This window comes from Fulmarus glacialis, unplaced genomic scaffold, assembly GCF_000690835.1.
Source record: "Fulmarus glacialis isolate BGI_N327 unplaced genomic scaffold, ASM69083v1 scaffold16364, whole genome shotgun sequence".
NCBI classification, from domain to species: domain Eukaryota; kingdom Metazoa; phylum Chordata; class Aves; order Procellariiformes; family Procellariidae; genus Fulmarus; species Fulmarus glacialis.
This window is the reverse complement of record NW_009207545.1, coordinates 1,434-19,415: the sequence shown is the minus strand read 5'-3', so window position 1 is coordinate 19,415 and position 17,982 is coordinate 1,434. Positions and strand designations below refer to the sequence as shown.

Below are 17,982 nucleotides of genomic sequence, written 5' to 3'. Positions count from 1 at the left end.
ATCGTTTCTGGAAACCATCATTTGATTAGAAGAAAAGAAATGGCTTTTAATTATCATGTCAGCTTCTTATCACACTGATAAAGGAAAACTTGCTTTGTTAAACCAAGATATCTTTTAACCTTCACATTATCATGTGATGGATAGATATTAGTTATTCAAGATTAAAACAGTGAGAAGACTGCCAGAAGCATCAATTATTTGGAAAATGTATAGTCTTATCACTGTTGAACATGGAAGATATTGTATAGGTCAAATATATAATGGGAATATACTGTTTGTGAAGTTATTAGGATTAAACCCTATACTCTCAAAATAAAAAAAGGTATCACAATGCTTAATGACATAAATAGGCTATTTCCTTACATGACAACATCCGGGGAGTTTATCTAAACCACTCAATTAGTGCATTTTAATCTGCCATTGAAGCTTGTTAACATACAGATGTCAGGATGAAGTGCTGAGAGAGGATTTTTTTGTCCTTTTATTTCTGAATAAATTTCATGAGATCCCAAATTTTATACATAACAAATTTGTATTTCAAAACTCACTGCAGAGTGCATAACTATTCAGTGGCAAGGTGCTGGACTAGATGACATAACATGGCCTTTCACACTAATTTCTGTTACAATATACATGGTTATGTTTGGATTTACTAACTTTTTATTAAAAAAGCTCAAATAACCTGTTTTGCTTTATAAAGAAAATTCCTTATAAATATTTACTTAAATTTTATCAGAGTTGTGGAAAACACAATAGTTCTAAGACATAACCTAGCTTAATCTGTTTTGCTGAGCCAATGTTTCTGATCAAGACCCTCCCAAAGATTAAGAGCAATAAACTCACCTGAATATTTCATTCTTGGTAGTTATTTCTGTATCTTGGCATTGCTTACAACAAAGAGATGTACACTTGAAAAGAAAAACAAAGACAGTAATTTCATTCATTTCCAGACACTTGTCAGCAGAGTGGCAAATAATAAAACTGTCTCTCCCCTTCCCTCAGAAGAGACTTTGTACCAATTCTTCTGTTTATCTAGGCAGCAGTCACTTACGTTTTCTCTTTCTAGCAAAGGATAAAAAAAATTTTCTATGATTTATGGTAAACATTAATTGTTATCTAAAAGACAAAACACTTTTTAATATTTTTTTTTCCCCAAAAAAAAATCCACAAACAGAAGAGAGTCTGATTACACAAAGATAATAAATGAGTCAACCTTCTAAGGTCTTTAAAAGCTAATTTAGAAAAAAAACTTTGCTCTTCCAAGATATAACACAGAAAAGCTAGATGAGTACAAATGCAACCATTAAGTTTTTCTAAAATTTGAGAATACTGTAAAATTTGAGAATACTGAAATTAAAATCAGTGGGTTTAATTTCCTCAAGAAAAATATGTAAGATGTATTGATCTTTCTCTTGAAGATTATAACAGATTAATCTATCTTCTACAATTTCTAGAAAGTAGAATGAAACAATTCATCACTGACATTGCCCAGAAAATAAGCATTTAAATCAGCTTAGTAGAACACTACTATTAGTTTTCAGGAGGTGCATTACTTCTAGCTCTTTTTAAGGTTAATGCATGTGAAATTACCAAAAAAATTATCCACTATATTTTGGAAGAAAATGCTGTGCCTAGGCTCTTCACTTGGACAAGTCCCTATGTGAGCGTATTTCCTTTTAAAACTTTGAGTAAATCATAGCTTGTGCTTCTGAGTTTCCCTGATCTCTAACTCCTGCACTCCACTCATGTCATACTACACAGGCTTACGTCAGTCTTCACTCTCTCCTTTCCTCTATTCCAATGCTCTGGGCTTGTTGCTGCACTTCAACCTCCTCCAGCTCCTTTCTTGCAGGCGACACTGGTTCTGTCCCACACTTTCAACACACTGTCTACTGCTCTTGGAGACTGAAGGAGGAAAATTGCTCTACCGTACAGGTACTATTTATCATACACCAATTCACTTCCCTTAAAGCTCACTTGGCCTTTCTCTCCTACCAGGGACCTTTAATGCCTACTATCGCTCACTCTTTTAAACAACCCTTACTACAGATTATAATCTAATGCTCATACAACCCTCTCAGAATCCAATTTAGACAGCTACTTAATTCCATCCCTCCATTTCCAAACCTATCTCATTACTACGATTAGCACTCTCAAGCTGAATTCACAGAAGTGTTATACCTATGAGTGATGTAATTTCCTTTAAAAATAAGCACAGAAACAGTTAACTGTCTTTAATAACAGGAAAAGCTATTAAAAGTACAATACAATTCACTGATATCAAAGACAAAAGAAAATGGATCAGGTCTTACAATTAGTTATATTACTGTAAATTACATTCTGAACAATCAAACATGTTCAATCCATCCTTCTCAAGTAAACCAAAATATATGCTATGTTGCCAGAGCACCCCTTCTCATTAAAGAACCCTGGCTTAAAAAGAGTGGATTTGACCAAAATAAATGTTGCTAAAAAATTGTAAAAAACCATAATGCACTTACATTCTCACACTAATATAGAACAGTTAAACACATTTACAGAAAAAAATGTCACATTGAAGAAAACACCTTTTTGGTGTAGGCTAAAAAATCAACTTTACGTTACATTTTATGAAGGTAACTTAAGTCCTCTTGTCTCTTTGGGATTTATAGAAAATATACAATGTCCTGAACATGAATAGTTCTTAGTAGTACCTGAATATCAGAATAGTTCCCGAGTTTCTCACTCAGGAAAGACAAATGAAGTTCAATTCTGATTACATAGCCTCACGCAAAAATCTGTCCATTTTTGTCTCAGAATTTGGAAGAGATGTTTTCTGTCTCCTTTTCTCTGGATATTCCCTTTCAGATTTTTGGTGCATGAACTTTGGGAAGAGGAACAGTATTAAAATGATACTCTGGTACTCTTTTGCCCAGAAACAGGCAGTACTTTTTAGGCAAACAGGCAAAATTTCCACTGCTCTATAGCCAACAGACAAACACAACAGTGACGGGGGTTATGTTATACTAATGTTTGAGACAGTACTTTTGTATCCCCAACAAGCTTACAACCAGCAAGATGAGGGTCAATCAAGATGTATATAGCTATTCTTTGTGATATGAAATGTATTAACAAAATATTAATTTGTCTCTCCATTCAAGAATTCAAGAGTAAATATTCCAGCTACCACTATCAAACATATAAACAAGTTTACAGTTAAAACTTGTATTTACACCAATGGCTTTTTTCAGCGTTTTTTCTTTGGAAAGAGAATAGCAATCTGAACTCCTGTTGGAGCTGTTGTTGCAAATGCTGTTCCTAAAACAGTCAAATTCAACATGAGGTTGACTGATACTTAGTTGCATTATCACTTACAACATTTAATGTTACTTATAGTAGATATTATTATTAAGAAAGTATATATTATTATAAAGAAATGTACTATGTAGAAATAAAACTTTAATGTCCTACATTTAGAGCATTACATGGCCATAGCAATGGAAAGAAGTGAAGGGAAGACAAGTTTTTGAACATCTTAAAAAGGTATTGCCTAACAAGTCAATACATGTCTTTAGCAAAAATCCTTTCAGTCCAATACGTAGACGTATACTCAATAGCTCAATACTAGAAAGATTTATCTTTTGTTACCAAATCCACAAGTTTTCATGGCACAAAGCTACTTGATTGCAGTGTATTATACTGTTAATATGGGGTTACAATGTTCCTAAGATGGTTATGAGTAACACTGGACTTCTAGCACCATCTCTTGGCGAAAAAAGTGCTGTGAGGTATTGAAATACAATTTCTAACAAAAACAAGTATTATTGTATGTTTCTTGCTTGCTGCCAAACATAAATTCTAGTATGGAGAGAGAGCATCTTCCTTTCTGAGCAACCTTTTAAAGGGGAAGAAAGAAATGAAAGAACACCCAAATTCACTCTCTAGACGTATCATTTGGAAATTTCATACGTTTTTGTTATAGATTGTAACAGTCACTCCTATTTTTTTTGTGAAAACAATTTAATGGCAAGTAAAGAACAAATACTCACCCTGTTCATAATATCTAATTCACACCGGAGTCGCTGAACAGCACTACCTATTTTAAGCAACTGTATACGTAACGCATCATCAATTGGCAGGCAAGCAGCGACTCTGTAAGAAAAATCTAGAAATGAGAAAATACCAGGCCTGTTAGAATTTTAGAGAGAAATAAAACCCACTACTTTTACTCAGTCACAGACAGAGTGCTAAAACTTAGGTTTATAATAGACATTTAGAGCTCATCTCGGTACATCGTTCTGCCCTAAGGCTGGATCATGCACACGTAAAGCCTCTTCTAAGATATTTGTCTAATCCACACTTAAAGATCACCAGTGATGGAGAATGAACAATGCTAGTAAAGTAATGTATTCGAAAACCAGAACAGACCCCTGGAGAACATTGTCTGATACCGACTTTCACTTCAAAAGAGAATTATGGAGTTTTCCAACCACCGGTGGTTATCTTTATGCTTGCACTTCCTCTTTTTTTTTTTGAAAAAAGACAGACATGCTTTTATGAGAGAAGGAAAAACTAAAGAAAACCCCCCCCAAAATACACCTCCTTCATAAATTACAACCAAGTTTATTACTCATGTTAGTACTAGGAAAGTATTCTTTACTGTTATATTGTGAGAAGGCAAAAGACATACTCTGCATACACTCCCTTCTGGAGGTTTTGGAGGTTTTTTCCCCATCATCTGAATGCAGACCAAAATTAGATCCAAAAATATTCAGTCAAGACGACAAAAAAATTCTCAGGCAGCAATTTCAATCAGGTATTAAAAGGCACAAACACAAAAGGTAGTGGACTTTACTACAGTCAGTCTTTAATTTAGCTAACAAAAGCCTTGCTAAGCTGGAAATCACCCTACTCCTCACAGCCTGTAAAAGAATTCAAAAGCTGAAAATTTACGTCAGCAAAATATCAGTGTGCTGTGAATCATGAGAAAAGAAGTGCCAAAAAAATACTGGATTTTTTTGTTTGTTGTCAATTATTTCATATGTTTTCCATATACGATCCTCTAAGCAGCACTCTGGGCAAAGCAGACGAGAAGTACTTTCAACCACTACTTTAGGCAAATCATAAACGAGAGTTCCATGTACACCAAAACTGCTGAGCCCAGACCTGTATTCGGTGCTTAACTGACTTTAATTGAAGGCTGCAGTCTGAATTTCTCCCTTACTAGGTATTTGAGAGTCTACACAGGAAAGAATGTTTTTCCCCTTAGAAAGGCTTCAGCTTCAGCTGAGGTTTCCACCTTATTAGATCCTAGAGACCTGCAGAGAGAAGAGACTTGTTCACTTGTTCAATGCTGGCTAAGGCACGAAATCTGACAATTAGGTCACTGGTGCTATTTTCCCTCATGTCTGATAAGAGGTAATAAGAAGTAAGAACACAGAGATTATATATACTAACACTTAGACTGACATAAAGATAATTTTAAAAATCTAGTATGCTTTTGGCTCTTGTTTTCTTATGAAACACTTTGATCACATTCCTCCTGCTATGGCACAGAATGAGTTCTATTTCTTTTACTGAACATGTTTCCGCATGGTTGGAGGATGTTTTAAAAGCTCTATCATCCTTTTGTCACAGTCAATCATCAACATTTATCGGAAACTGGAAGTGAGGGATGTACTGCCAATAAAAGGTAATTATCTAAGTTTTGTTTTCTTAGGAAACTTAAAAAAAACCAAAAAATTGAGTTCATAGGCTAAACAACACCATACCTATTGGGTTTGCTGGAAGAGATTCATCTTTAAGATTTTCATCCCATTCATGTAGCTGCCTCTTGACTCTTTCCATCAAGGTTTCCTTTTGTTAGAAGAAAAGCCTAATTTAAATACATAGGTATTTCTGTTTTCTTAGGAAAAAAAAAAAGGAAGCAAAATGTAGAGTAAGCTATTTTCCCTAAGTGGACATTAGCTTTTAAGACTTACAATAATTACGGACTCATTTTGTACCTACATATTTTAAACTAAGAGCAAAATAGGATGGGAAACGGCCAAAATGAACCAATGGCCCATGGTGGTTATAACTCTCATTTGAGATAAGAAGACAACTGTTAAAATTCTACAACTGTACAAATGCGATGAGGGCTAGCCTCCTCCCTACTTCTGCCTCTCTTACACTAATTACTTTATGTACTAATATACATATATGCATACGTATATAAAGTAGTATGTACATTTTAAAGAGTAAACCAACTCCAACAGGAAAGACAGACCTAAGACTATCCAGCACCCTGGTGGTTAGGATATTCACCTGGAGCATGTGGGACAGAGGATTGAGTTTTTCCTCTGAGACAACACAGCAGGAACCTGAACCTCTGTTACCCACCCCAGACACATGCTCTAGCATGAGGGAACAACTATACAGAGGAGGAAGCCCTTCCTGCTCTTTTCACAGTAAACTGAAAACTATACACTGCTTTAAAACTTAAACTTATAAGCCAAAAAAATGAAAGCTTTTACTATCCAATAGTTAGATATTAAAACATACAAAACTAATTGTGTATTATTTGGTAATACAAAGGGTGAACTTACAGCATCATATAGAGAGTAGAGCCAGGGAGGCCAAGATGTCAAACTTGCACAGTGGAACTTCCTCTAAAACCAAAACCACAAATATTTATTCTTTAACATTAGCAGATCTTAGGGACAGTTCTTGTTCAAACAAATAAAACAGAGAAGAGATACCTGATTATCTAAAGACACAACAAATTATCACCATCAGGACCAGTACTTCAACATGAAGCTTCCAAACCACTTCTCAAATGCATTGAGACCTAAGACTTCTGTACAAGACAGACAATATATGGATTTTCTCAGAAAACCTGTCTCAGCATTAAAGTATTTCTAATGTTTAGTAATAAGAAATTATGCCTTTCAAAAGAACATGTCTGAAATCTAGACAGTTCAAAAAATTTAAGTACTATTAGATAGTGCATCTGTTCCTTAGTCTCCATCAATTGTTGCTACTTCAGCAACCACAGCAAACCACTATGTAAGGTGACTAAACTATTAATATCAATTTAGTCAAATGCATAAATAAAATGAAAGGAGATTAATGGGCCATATCAGGTATTTTAAGCTAACATATATAAATTCGAAGGATATACAATGATAATTTTAAAATGGAAAACTAATCTGTTAAAAACATAACAAAAAAAAACAACACACAAGTTAGGAGTTCCAGAGGATGCTTTCTCGCAGAAGAACAATTACTGATTAAGAAACCTTGGATAGTTTTGATGTTTAATCACATATTGCTAGCCACTCTCATTCTGGTATCTATTTTTAACAGAAATCGTATTTTCAGAAATGCTTACTGAACATCAATGCTTGTGCCAGCCTACTGAACATCTATTAATAGCTTTACTATAACTTCCCAAAGACAGTGAATAAAATATTGTGCTATATCCATCTAACAACATCCTATGAAGAAAAATTTAGACCCAAATAGAGCACTGAGTAAGAAACAAATGTGGAGGAGGAAAACAAAAACAATAGGAAAAAAAAAACCCTGAAGGTCTCATAACCAATTTTTTATTGAAGGGTATTCTTTCAAAATAAAAATTTTACTAATAGGAGTGGCCCATGCTACTGTATCATACTTCACTGTTAACATAACTAATGCGTTCACTTGAATTGTGTAGAAAATATCTATACAACAATACAGAGCAAATATGGAGGAACAAAGTACAAATGGCACCTCTAAAATATCACCTCTAAAAAATCTTCAGCCTGTGTATATCCTGCAGACAAGAAAACCTAGATTATAACCGAATTCCTTAACCACCAAATTTCCAGCAGTGGAAGGTTATTTGCTTAGTTAACCAATTCTCTACAGTAACTTCAGAACACTTAAATTTATAGATTTAGGTTAATAAAAATATAAAAAGCAGTACACTACATAACCACATTGCTTTCCAAAAGAGGATCTCAAATTGTTCTATAAATACTTACAAATTAAATTTTCATTTTCCCTTTGAGGGCTACTATCCTTATTTTACAAATGAGAACAAGAAAAAAAAGAAAAAAAAATCAGGCAATAGAGACCAAGATCCACAGCAAATAAATGGTACTTCGAAGAAAGCATTCAGGAACACCACAACTCAAATTATTGTTTTAATTAGCAAGTATATTTTCTGTATCAGCTGACATGGGGTCAGGTCTTGCATGGAGCAGAAACCGTTCTTAAAATGCAACTTCCATTTTCTGCTGTTTCTCAATATATTAGTAAACATAGGTACAGCCTGTCATATTGGAAACAGCCAGTTCTACTGATATCAATAGAGCAATGGAGGTCAATAGGACAATGCCCCTACTCTGGATCTGTATCTCAATCCACAAAACATGTGCACTGTATTTCAGCTATCGTCAGAAAGACTCAGTCTTGGAAAGGGATTTCCACCCCCGTCCCCACTAAGCTCAGGGTTTCTGGGCTTGTTAACTCATAGATGAACTTGTTCAAGAACTCCGATAATCAATAGCTTTTTGTTATTAATGATTTTTTTTTTTTTTGCTACATAGTTCGAAACCATTGAAGAAAAAAATACAAATCCAAACCTTAACCACATCTGACAGTGAGAGTTACTAGGATTCTATATTAATTTCTGCAAGTAGTTCCAAAGATCTCTACAGATACAGAAGACTTCAAGGTATCTTTCCTCTTACATGCCACTGAAACAGTGGGTTAAATAAATAATAAATAAGCCACAATTTTAGTTTTTTCAAAAGTGTCAGGTTGCCCTGTTTCACCACATCCTCTCCTACTGGCCTCAGTGCTAACTCCTGTCCCATTAACCTTACAGTGCATATTTGTCCACTGTTAATGACAGTTAGTCTTTGAAAAGCTTGCACGGTGCCTGAGAATGAGCTAGGTTTACATTTGAAAGGCTTTTGCTGGTATGACTACGCTAGTACAATACGCTAGCATGGTGCTTATTGTGGGAAACATAATTTATTATTTATTATATTATTTATCCTTTTGACAGTACATTTTATTTCAGACTCCTAAAGGAAAACGCTGTATACTGGTAAAAGTGCACATTCACTTGTATAAATGCATCTTTTAGCACCTTTTAAACAGCACAGCTGTCTCCAGCACAAATCACACCTTATTATTCCCCTGAGCAATGCAAAAGTTTGTAGCTTAAGCCTGGCATCAGCCACTTAGGACTCTTGAAAATTCTGCCCTACAATCTCAGTGTGAATTCCCTCCTGATTCCAAGTACTGTCACAGCTGCAGTGCTGCAAAAATACTGTAAACAAGCAAAGACATAATTTGTGCCAATGAAGCAAAATTAGGTTCTAGCAAGGTAGAACCTAATTCCCTAATGACAATACCAACATCTTGATAATTATTATTTCTCCTCTACTTCTAAAGAAGTGTAAAGTCTGCATGCTAATTAAAAAAGCTCTAGAAAATAAAATTGGTAAGACCATGAAACTGCTAATTCACCCACTTTGTCTATAAAAGCACCATCTTCTGCTAATAACTACTATGTCACCATATGCAGAGTGCATGAAAAAAAATTAGAGATTTCTATGACCCTCTCCTATCTTGTCACTTGTAGTACCATAATAAAATTTAAGAAAGTTTCTTAATTCCGTTAAAAAGAAAAAAAAGGGGAAAAAAAAGAGGGGGGGGAATGACATATTAACTATCCCAGAAGGTAAATCAGTTGAACAAATACAGACTTAGACATACTTGAAAAAACAGCCTTAGACATACATATGCAATTGGCCAGAATAAATGGATTGTATAGAAATACTGTGAGCTGACAAAGATAATGACTAAGCACAGAAGTCAGCAAGAACTTTAGATATGTGTTATATAAGAATTTACACGATGAAAGTGCAACACAAAGCATGCTCAAAACTAAAGTACAGCCTAGTTGTTAGCCAACAATCATCTTTGTGGGAGTACCTAACTGAGTTAAAAAACCTGAGTCTGTCATTCTAACACAGATCCACATTTTCTGTAAACAAGTAACTGCAGGTACAGAAGTTAATCCTTCAACTGGTGCAGGTTTTAAAACAAAATTAGCAAATGGAATTGTGATTCCAAGCTAACACATTACAGGTCTTCAGTTTCATCACTGAAATTTGGGAGTCATCTCTAAACCACCTCTGCTCTTTAAAGACCTCTTCTACCTGAATCAGTCACAGAGAAACAGTTACAAAAGCATCCTTACTTCCAAAACCAAACCATTATGACAAGGAGAAAGCAATAGCACTGGCACTGTCAACACTGATTGCCAATATTTTTATTGTCAAAGCAATGTCACTAAAACCCAAGATGCTTCTTTAACCTTTCTACAAATAAAATCCTAGAATCTTACTGTTTTTTCCACCAACGCTTCATCATCTACAAGCTTTACCAACCAGCACTCTCTCTGAGGTGTTTTGATGATGTAAAAAAAATTAATTGTAATATTACATGAATTATTATGTAATAATATTAATCTAATAATGCTGTAATTAAAACCAAAGAGAACTCATAATACAAAATGTGTATTTCCCCATGTTGATGGCTAATAAACAATCACACAATATGCGACAAAAGCAGGAGGTTGGCATCTAACATCACAGTTGTGCATCCTCTAAAGACGAACAGATGGAATTTTATATTGATTTTCAAAATACCATCAAAAATTAAAAAAAAAAACCACCACCACAACTAGCTTCTAACCTTTTGATATTTCTGCCACCATTGATGTATAGTTTGATCCTGCCATGCTGTAGGTTTCGAAGAAGGAAATATATGGCACCGGCTGAGAGACTGCAGCTGTACTGCTGACATTGTTGAAGGCAGCACTCGCTCAGGAAGGATTTGTACTTTAGCCTGCTGGATTCTGATAAAAGACAAAAAAACCATGAGATACATAGACATATACAAGAGTTTAAAAAAATGGATTTTATGGCTTGTAAAAACATAGGCTTGTGAAATTAGAATTTAAGCAGCAATCCACTTAATTAGATTTTTAAAGTTGTGTTAATGTAAATCGAATTACAGATATGCATACAGCATATCTGTAGCAAGCCAAACACATACTAGAACACAGATTATCGCATGCCCTTGGCTAAATTATTAAAGCCACCATGCTGACTGGACTTTGATCTACCTAAATTGAAGACAGAAGCAATCTCTATTTTTCCTTTTCCTTTAAAAACCATAATTAGCTGTTTTCCAAGTATTTTTTGCACTGATACACGAACTCTACAGTAAAAATCACTGCTTTAATTTTTTCAGCAAAAGTTTCTGTGCTGTTTTTTCCCTCTCTCACAGTTAGCTTCCTTTTCCATGGGATACAACGGGCTGTCTTTGTATTTTGGAGCACTAGATATCTGTTGGGATTGTGGTGGACAGAATTAAAGCCAGATTGGCAGCAGCAACACAGCAGAATATTCTACCATCTCATCATTGTATTATTAGATTTTTTGTCTCCTCAAGTTACTTTTGGTAAGTAATAGTCAGCTATTACATATCATAATAAACTAATAGTCAGCTATTACATACCAAACCCTCAGAAAGGAAGTTTAGCTGAAATGCAGTTTGCTATCTTCAAACCACAAAAGCTTATGTGCTTAACTAGAGTTCAAAATCAGCAGAAATAAGATACAGACTCTGATCATTTTTTAATATCCTAGCATCAACCAGGTCACGTATTCTGCAAAGAGTTCAGCAAGTTACATGGCTACTAAGAATACTGTCTAGCAGGAAGGACTTTACATTTTAACAGTATTATGCATCAGAAATCCTGAAATATTAAGATGCATGTCGTTACAAATATCCAATTGTACTTACAGGGACAACACTGTAGAAGAAAACATTCATTTTTCTAGTAATTAGAGATCTCTGAAGTGTGCCATCTCTCTTAATATTCACTACAGATATACATGTGTCAAGACACTTAAAATTCTTGCCAGCAACATATACTAGGCTAGTACATACTAACCTAGCTATCCTTGTCCCTCAGAGAGCACCCTGCCTATTAACCTCATGCCAGCAGCCCTCATTAGGGTTCTGATCACCAGAACTAGACTCCCTAAGAGAACCAGCATCAAGTTAGAAAGCCTTATGAACGTCACTGTACAAAACTGCAAAAGTAAATGTACATGTAAGATTTAAAAGACCTAACGGATTACTCTTGCAAATGACAGAATTAATGAGAATTAATTAGCCCAACCACTGAATCAAAAAGGCCTGTTTTTTGTTTTCCCCAAAGCAAAATTTTCAGCATTCCTTACTGCTGGTGGTTTGGAAGAGGTTCACAAATGGGTAAGTACACTCTACTGACTATATTACTGAGACTTGAAGCATTCATCCATGAGCCTAGAAAAGTTTCTGTTGAGACAACTGACATATTCAGGTAAATCATCAGTCATTCTGATGATGTTAAGGTAAACACTGATTCCAATCTTGTTTCCGTGTGCATAATACACAGACCCCTGTTGGTTTATGTAGGGCTCTGGTCATTTTGCCTGTTCTTACTTCCGTAGGTTTACTCTGAAGAAATGCTGGGAAGTGTTTCTATGAAGAGTGCCAGAATACTGAGACTGAGCAATGATTCTAGCTTAATTCAACTATTTTGAATCCCATATGCATCCCTACAGAATTCCCAAGCATGTGACTGTTTGAAAGCAGAGAAACTATATATAGTTTAAGTCATTCCAACAAATCCAGAGCTTGCCATGATGAGAAGATTAATCTTGCCTCCCTTATTTCACACATTTAAAAATTCATACTTAAGAAACTTGTGAACGTGCTGTGTAAAAGCGATCTCTGCTAGTCAGTAGATATAAAAGCATCATAATAAAATGTTTTAACAATACAACAAAATCACATACATCTTAACTGTTTCTGGATACTGAATTCTCAGTAACAATGCCATTGCTACTCTAGCAGTCCAAGTACTGCCATCTTGTGTTCAAGCAATGGTTTTTCTAAGCTGTAAAATTTGGAATATGTTATCTGTAACCAAATGTTAGATAGTGATAAATAGCAAGTAGCACACATATTCTTCATTTCTTCAGCTGCAGGTCGCAAAAGCCTAAGAAAATGCTGAGGTCAGACTGTTCCTAGGCCTCTTTCTAAAGCAATGCCACTATACTGAACAATAGCGGAATAGAGATAATTAGCTTTAGATTTACAGATTTGGAGTAAGATGTTATATGCCTTGCAGAAAAGATTATAAAAACCTCTAGCAATTGTGCTAAGAATTGTCACATGCTCACAGAATCAATGTCTGGAGCCTGTATCTGTGGCCAGTGATGCTGACAGAGGCTCATGATGCAATGCATGATGTCAAGAAGAACTTGAAAATGACAGAAGACGCAGCATACTCTTAACTAAATGTTAAGGGTCTCAGCCACTTTCATAAATGAACAAAGGTATTAATTACATAGTATGATAAAACTGTCAGTGGCCTCTAAATATCACATTGGAATATAGAAAAGAATAGGACTAGAATATAGAAGAGAAGAGAATACTCCTATCAAAGCCGATTTGAGTGTGTTTGACAAGCACATGAAAAGAATTGTCAGCCAATAACAGGAGAAGTAGCACTCTTCTATCAGTGAATTATCACTGAACAGTCAGAAAGGAAGAGGTGAGACTTGCTGAAGGTAAGGATGTACTAAACTGTGACAACCGTTGAAATAAACAAGATTTAGTATTTGAGAAACTGAAAATGACGGGCTGCTTGTAGTTAGCAAAAATCAGGAACCTATTTTCATATTCAGATATTTATCCAGAAATCTCAGTGTCCTTTTATGTTTTACAAAGGGAAAAATGAACAAGAGAAGCAACTTGTTTCTCCATTATTACCAGACTCCAGTCCTCCCCTTTCATGGGCAGCTTCTCATGAAAACCAGCACCCCTCTGGGCACAGTTACTGTCCTCTCCATATCTGAATCATGCAGCTGAATCCTTCTGCATGCTATTGAGGCTCCGTAGTTAAAGATCACTCAAAGTACTAAAAAGGACAAGCATATCGTTATTAGCTGTAGTGTCAGACCCTCGCCTGCAGCAATTCAGAGCTGCAATTGCACATAAACTTATGAAGTGGAACACGTCCAATGCAGACCATCTCTAGAAAGGTCTCCTTTCAGAAAATGAAAGTTACAGTTTTTCAAAGGAATGGAATCTGGTCGCTATCAGGGAGGCTTTCCACAAGACACTTCATATTGTATCCTCTCATTTCACATCCGGTTTGAAACAGGGATGTGAATGATTTTGAAATAAAGCTTTAGAACTAATAATGCAGGCAAATCAACATCTTCTTCCTGACTTAATTTTCAGAAACAAAGTCATTCTGACAGGTGTTTTCTCACACACATCAAATCAAACTACAGGTAGATATTCTTTAGAGAATTTTATAGCAAAGTTATTAACAACTAAAACACGAGTCTTAGAATAGGAAATGTGAGAAGTCCTTAATAACCAGAGAAGCTACTGATTAAGCATTCAATTAATATCTATACTAATCAGTCAATTGAAAGTCAAACTGAAAGGGCAGATGCACCTGCAGCAAAATGTAAATGTTTTGGTGAAACAAGATTTGCAGTATGTAGAATTAATTTTCTTACCCATCTGACTGGGTTCTTATTTCAAGCACCTTGAACCTCTGTCTTCCTATTGCTTTCACTTTGACTGTTTCAATTCCATATTCCTGCTCTTCTCTGTAGGCATATATTTCTGCTGTTGTTCCAAAATGTGCTTCCCTTTCACGTACGTTACTAAAAGTAATAGAATTAAAAAAGGTTACCTACCCTCCAAACAGCATTGTTCATTCAGATTTCACAAGTTAGTCTACCTGCACTGACTGTACATGTTTAGTCTTATCAAAAAAGTAAATTTGGTATAATACCGTCAACTAACTGCAATCATTATTTTTCCATTTTAAAAGCAACTTCCAATGTTTTGTTTGGTTTGTGGTTTTTGCTAGTTGACTTGGTTTTATTTTAGGGTCTAGAGGTGAAATTCTGGGAACACAGGGATCGCCAATGTATCTGCATTTGAAATGCAGATACTGAAGGTACCAAAATTCTTCAGATTGACTTTCTAAAAACAACTGTTCCCACCTCCTACATAATTAAACCATAGTAAATTGGGGGAAGAGGGAGGAGCATTCCCAACTTCTTTTGGCACAGACAAGCCTTTTATCTTTTCTGCTTTTCTATCACCTCCTGTCTCTCAACTCAATTGTGAAACATTTGTCTGTGCTTGTTAATTTATACACAAAACAAGCAAATACATCTTTACAACAATACAGTTCTCAAAATAAGAATCTGATTTTCACATCACAGATCAAGGCTTATTCTTTAAGCAAGATGGAGCAGTGCATTCAGTTACTGAAATCAAGAGGATGCTCAAACAAGGAAAGCAGATCAACACTTACTGTTTCTCTACACAAACACGTGATACTGTCATGCAGCTACCCAATATGACATAAAAACCTTTTCATTATGTATTGGAAGACAATTTTTATCAAACAATTTCAAACCACAACTTATGTTAATCACCACAGAACTGATGCTACCATCTGCTTTTGATTTAGTATCCAAAGAAATAAGTAATCCTAAAAATACATGCTGCATACCATCAGTAAACTCGTGTATTTTACCTGTATGCAAGAACAGCAAACGTTCTGTCTTTCTGAATTAAATTCCGCACCATGCTAACCTCTTGAGGACGAAAAAGCTGAAGAGGTAACGTCTGTCCAGGAATCAACATCACCATCACGTGGGGCAACACTGGAATCACCTGACAGCTGTCATCATCATGCACCGTTCTTCCATGAAACTCTTCCATATCAGAACCTAAATACTGAAAACAATAAGTAAGGAAATGACAGTAGTATAAGAGGTTTTGGTGACTTACAAGGATAAAATAAAATTACGTCTTTGGCTTAAGCATATTACAATAGAATTACACAAAACCAATCAAAACCTCTTCAAGATGTATTTCATGGACAATATATAAAGAACATACCACATGTGATGTTGGCAAACTGGTATCAAAATTAATGACATTTGGCTTTTCAGCTTCTTTACTATCTTGATCTTCAACTTCCATTTCATTGTCATCCTCTTCCTCACTCTCTGCTAATAAGCATATACAGAATATTGTGTAGAAATCAATCAATAAAGACTAAGATACTGAGAAAAATCAGAGAATCGCAGAAATGCATTCCATATTCCCAGGCTACAGCCTTTCACAGGGAAGCAACTTTTGTATTTGTAAACTTGTGAAAAATAATTTTCTCGCTGTTACAGCAAAATCACCGTTATATAGAAAGGGTCAAATTTATTTCTGAAAGGCTAAAGAACAAGTTTTCTTGGAAGAAAATAATAAACAAATTCTGTCAGCTCAGATTTTCACTACAGTAGTATTTCCTTATCTCAATTCTAAATGTCTTTTGCCTGTACACGGGGATGCCAGATAACTTAATTTCTTGTAGGATGCTGAATACAGTGTTTGCAGCAGTACAAACCTGAACAATATAACTGCACACAAAAAGCAAGCGAGTTAAAAGTAATCTGAAGCTCTATATTCATGCAAAGACTCTTGCTGGTATTTTAGACAATTTCACTGCTGTCAGTGAAATGTGTATAACATCTCCTATGTGTATACTAAACACACATACACACACACACAAAAACCACAACACACGCACAAACCCAGGAAAAGCAACTATTAAGGAAGCAAATAACATGACCCTGCAAAGGATTTCAGGTTCAAAATAGTATTTAAAAATGACTACTTTCTTCCCATTTCTCAGTTCCAGGTGTCAATTCTAAAATTACTTTCAGGCAAGAGGACTGTTAAATTATCAGTATATTTTATTTTGGAAACACATAAATAGTGCATTTATCTGTATAAAATCTGTATAAATATTTAGAAGTAAATTAAAAAAACATACTGAAGATAATAAAAAATATACCTATCTCTAAAACGCTGATTTCACTGACTGTTCTGTGCATTACCATAAAATGTATGCCTGCAAATACTCACCCAAAACAAATGCAATGTAATTATCATACATTTGTAACTGTATTACTTGATCCTATTTCTTTTAACACAAACAGTATTTATACACAATGCTGTATCTAAAATAGATGTTATCATAAACTTTTCAAACCAATCTGCAGGATTCTTAAACCAATAGCTGCTGGATAACGGATAATCCCAACAGTGCTGAAAAACATCATTTAGATCTTGAAAGCTATTACATTACAAGATAGGCAGAAAAATATCTTTACAATAGTCTATCTAGTTGCCTGCCTTTGCAATTAGTATCTTCTTAAGAAATAATCCAGAGTTGAAAATTTAAAAGGTGGAGTGATTATCTTATCTGAAAGGCATTGTAGGCAAATTTTACAAAGGAAAGATGCTCCAGAAGGAAGGAACTTCCTTCAGAAATGGGAGCACCACCGCCCTCTTTCACTGAGCTCTTACTATTTCTCAGAGTGGGAGGACAAGAGAACAGTGAAGAAGACATTATAAGCTCGTTTTGGAGAACCATTTCTTTCCCTCTTCAGCCTTCAGACACGTTTGTTAAATGTATTCTTTACAAAACGTTTAGTCAATGGTCTTCTTTCTGCTTCACCTCACTTTTTTTTTTTTTTTTTTAATTGCATAGTTTACAGAACCTCCTCTGTAGGAGGCATGGCACGACACGCTAATGTTATGGCTCCATCCTATATTGTATTTATCTCAACAAGAAATGATCCAGCACAACAAGAAAAGAGGTTACAGACTCTCTTTGGTGTTTTACCTAATTACAGAAGTTAAAGCAGCAAGACATCATCTTCCTAATTACTGTAAAAAATATTCCATTTCTTTATGAAATTTGTCTTCCATTATATTCAGCTAGGAACCCTAACCATGAATGATTGCAACATGTTTAAGATGTACAAAATGGCCAGCATTTTGCTTAGCTTCATGAAG

The 17,982-nt window shown here is 35.1% G+C and overlaps 1 protein-coding gene across 1 annotated transcript in view; it reads right to left on the bottom strand.

Annotated features, from left to right (window-relative positions):
* Positions 1-16,136, bottom strand: part of CRBN (cereblon) — a gene marked incomplete at its 5' end in the record, with an annotated part of 18,735 nt that extends 2,599 nt beyond the window's left edge. The window contains 8 exons of the mRNA XM_009576162.1: positions 844-908; positions 4,029-4,144; positions 5,751-5,835; positions 6,567-6,629; positions 10,720-10,882; positions 14,619-14,768; positions 15,656-15,858; positions 16,024-16,136. Of these exons, the coding sequence (XP_009574457.1) occupies positions 844-908; positions 4,029-4,144; positions 5,751-5,835; positions 6,567-6,629; positions 10,720-10,882; positions 14,619-14,768; positions 15,656-15,858; positions 16,024-16,136 (958 nt within the window). The remainder of the gene's footprint in view (positions 1-843; positions 909-4,028; positions 4,145-5,750; positions 5,836-6,566; positions 6,630-10,719; positions 10,883-14,618; positions 14,769-15,655; positions 15,859-16,023) is intronic.
* Between the last annotated feature and the right edge of the window lie 1,846 nt (positions 16,137-17,982).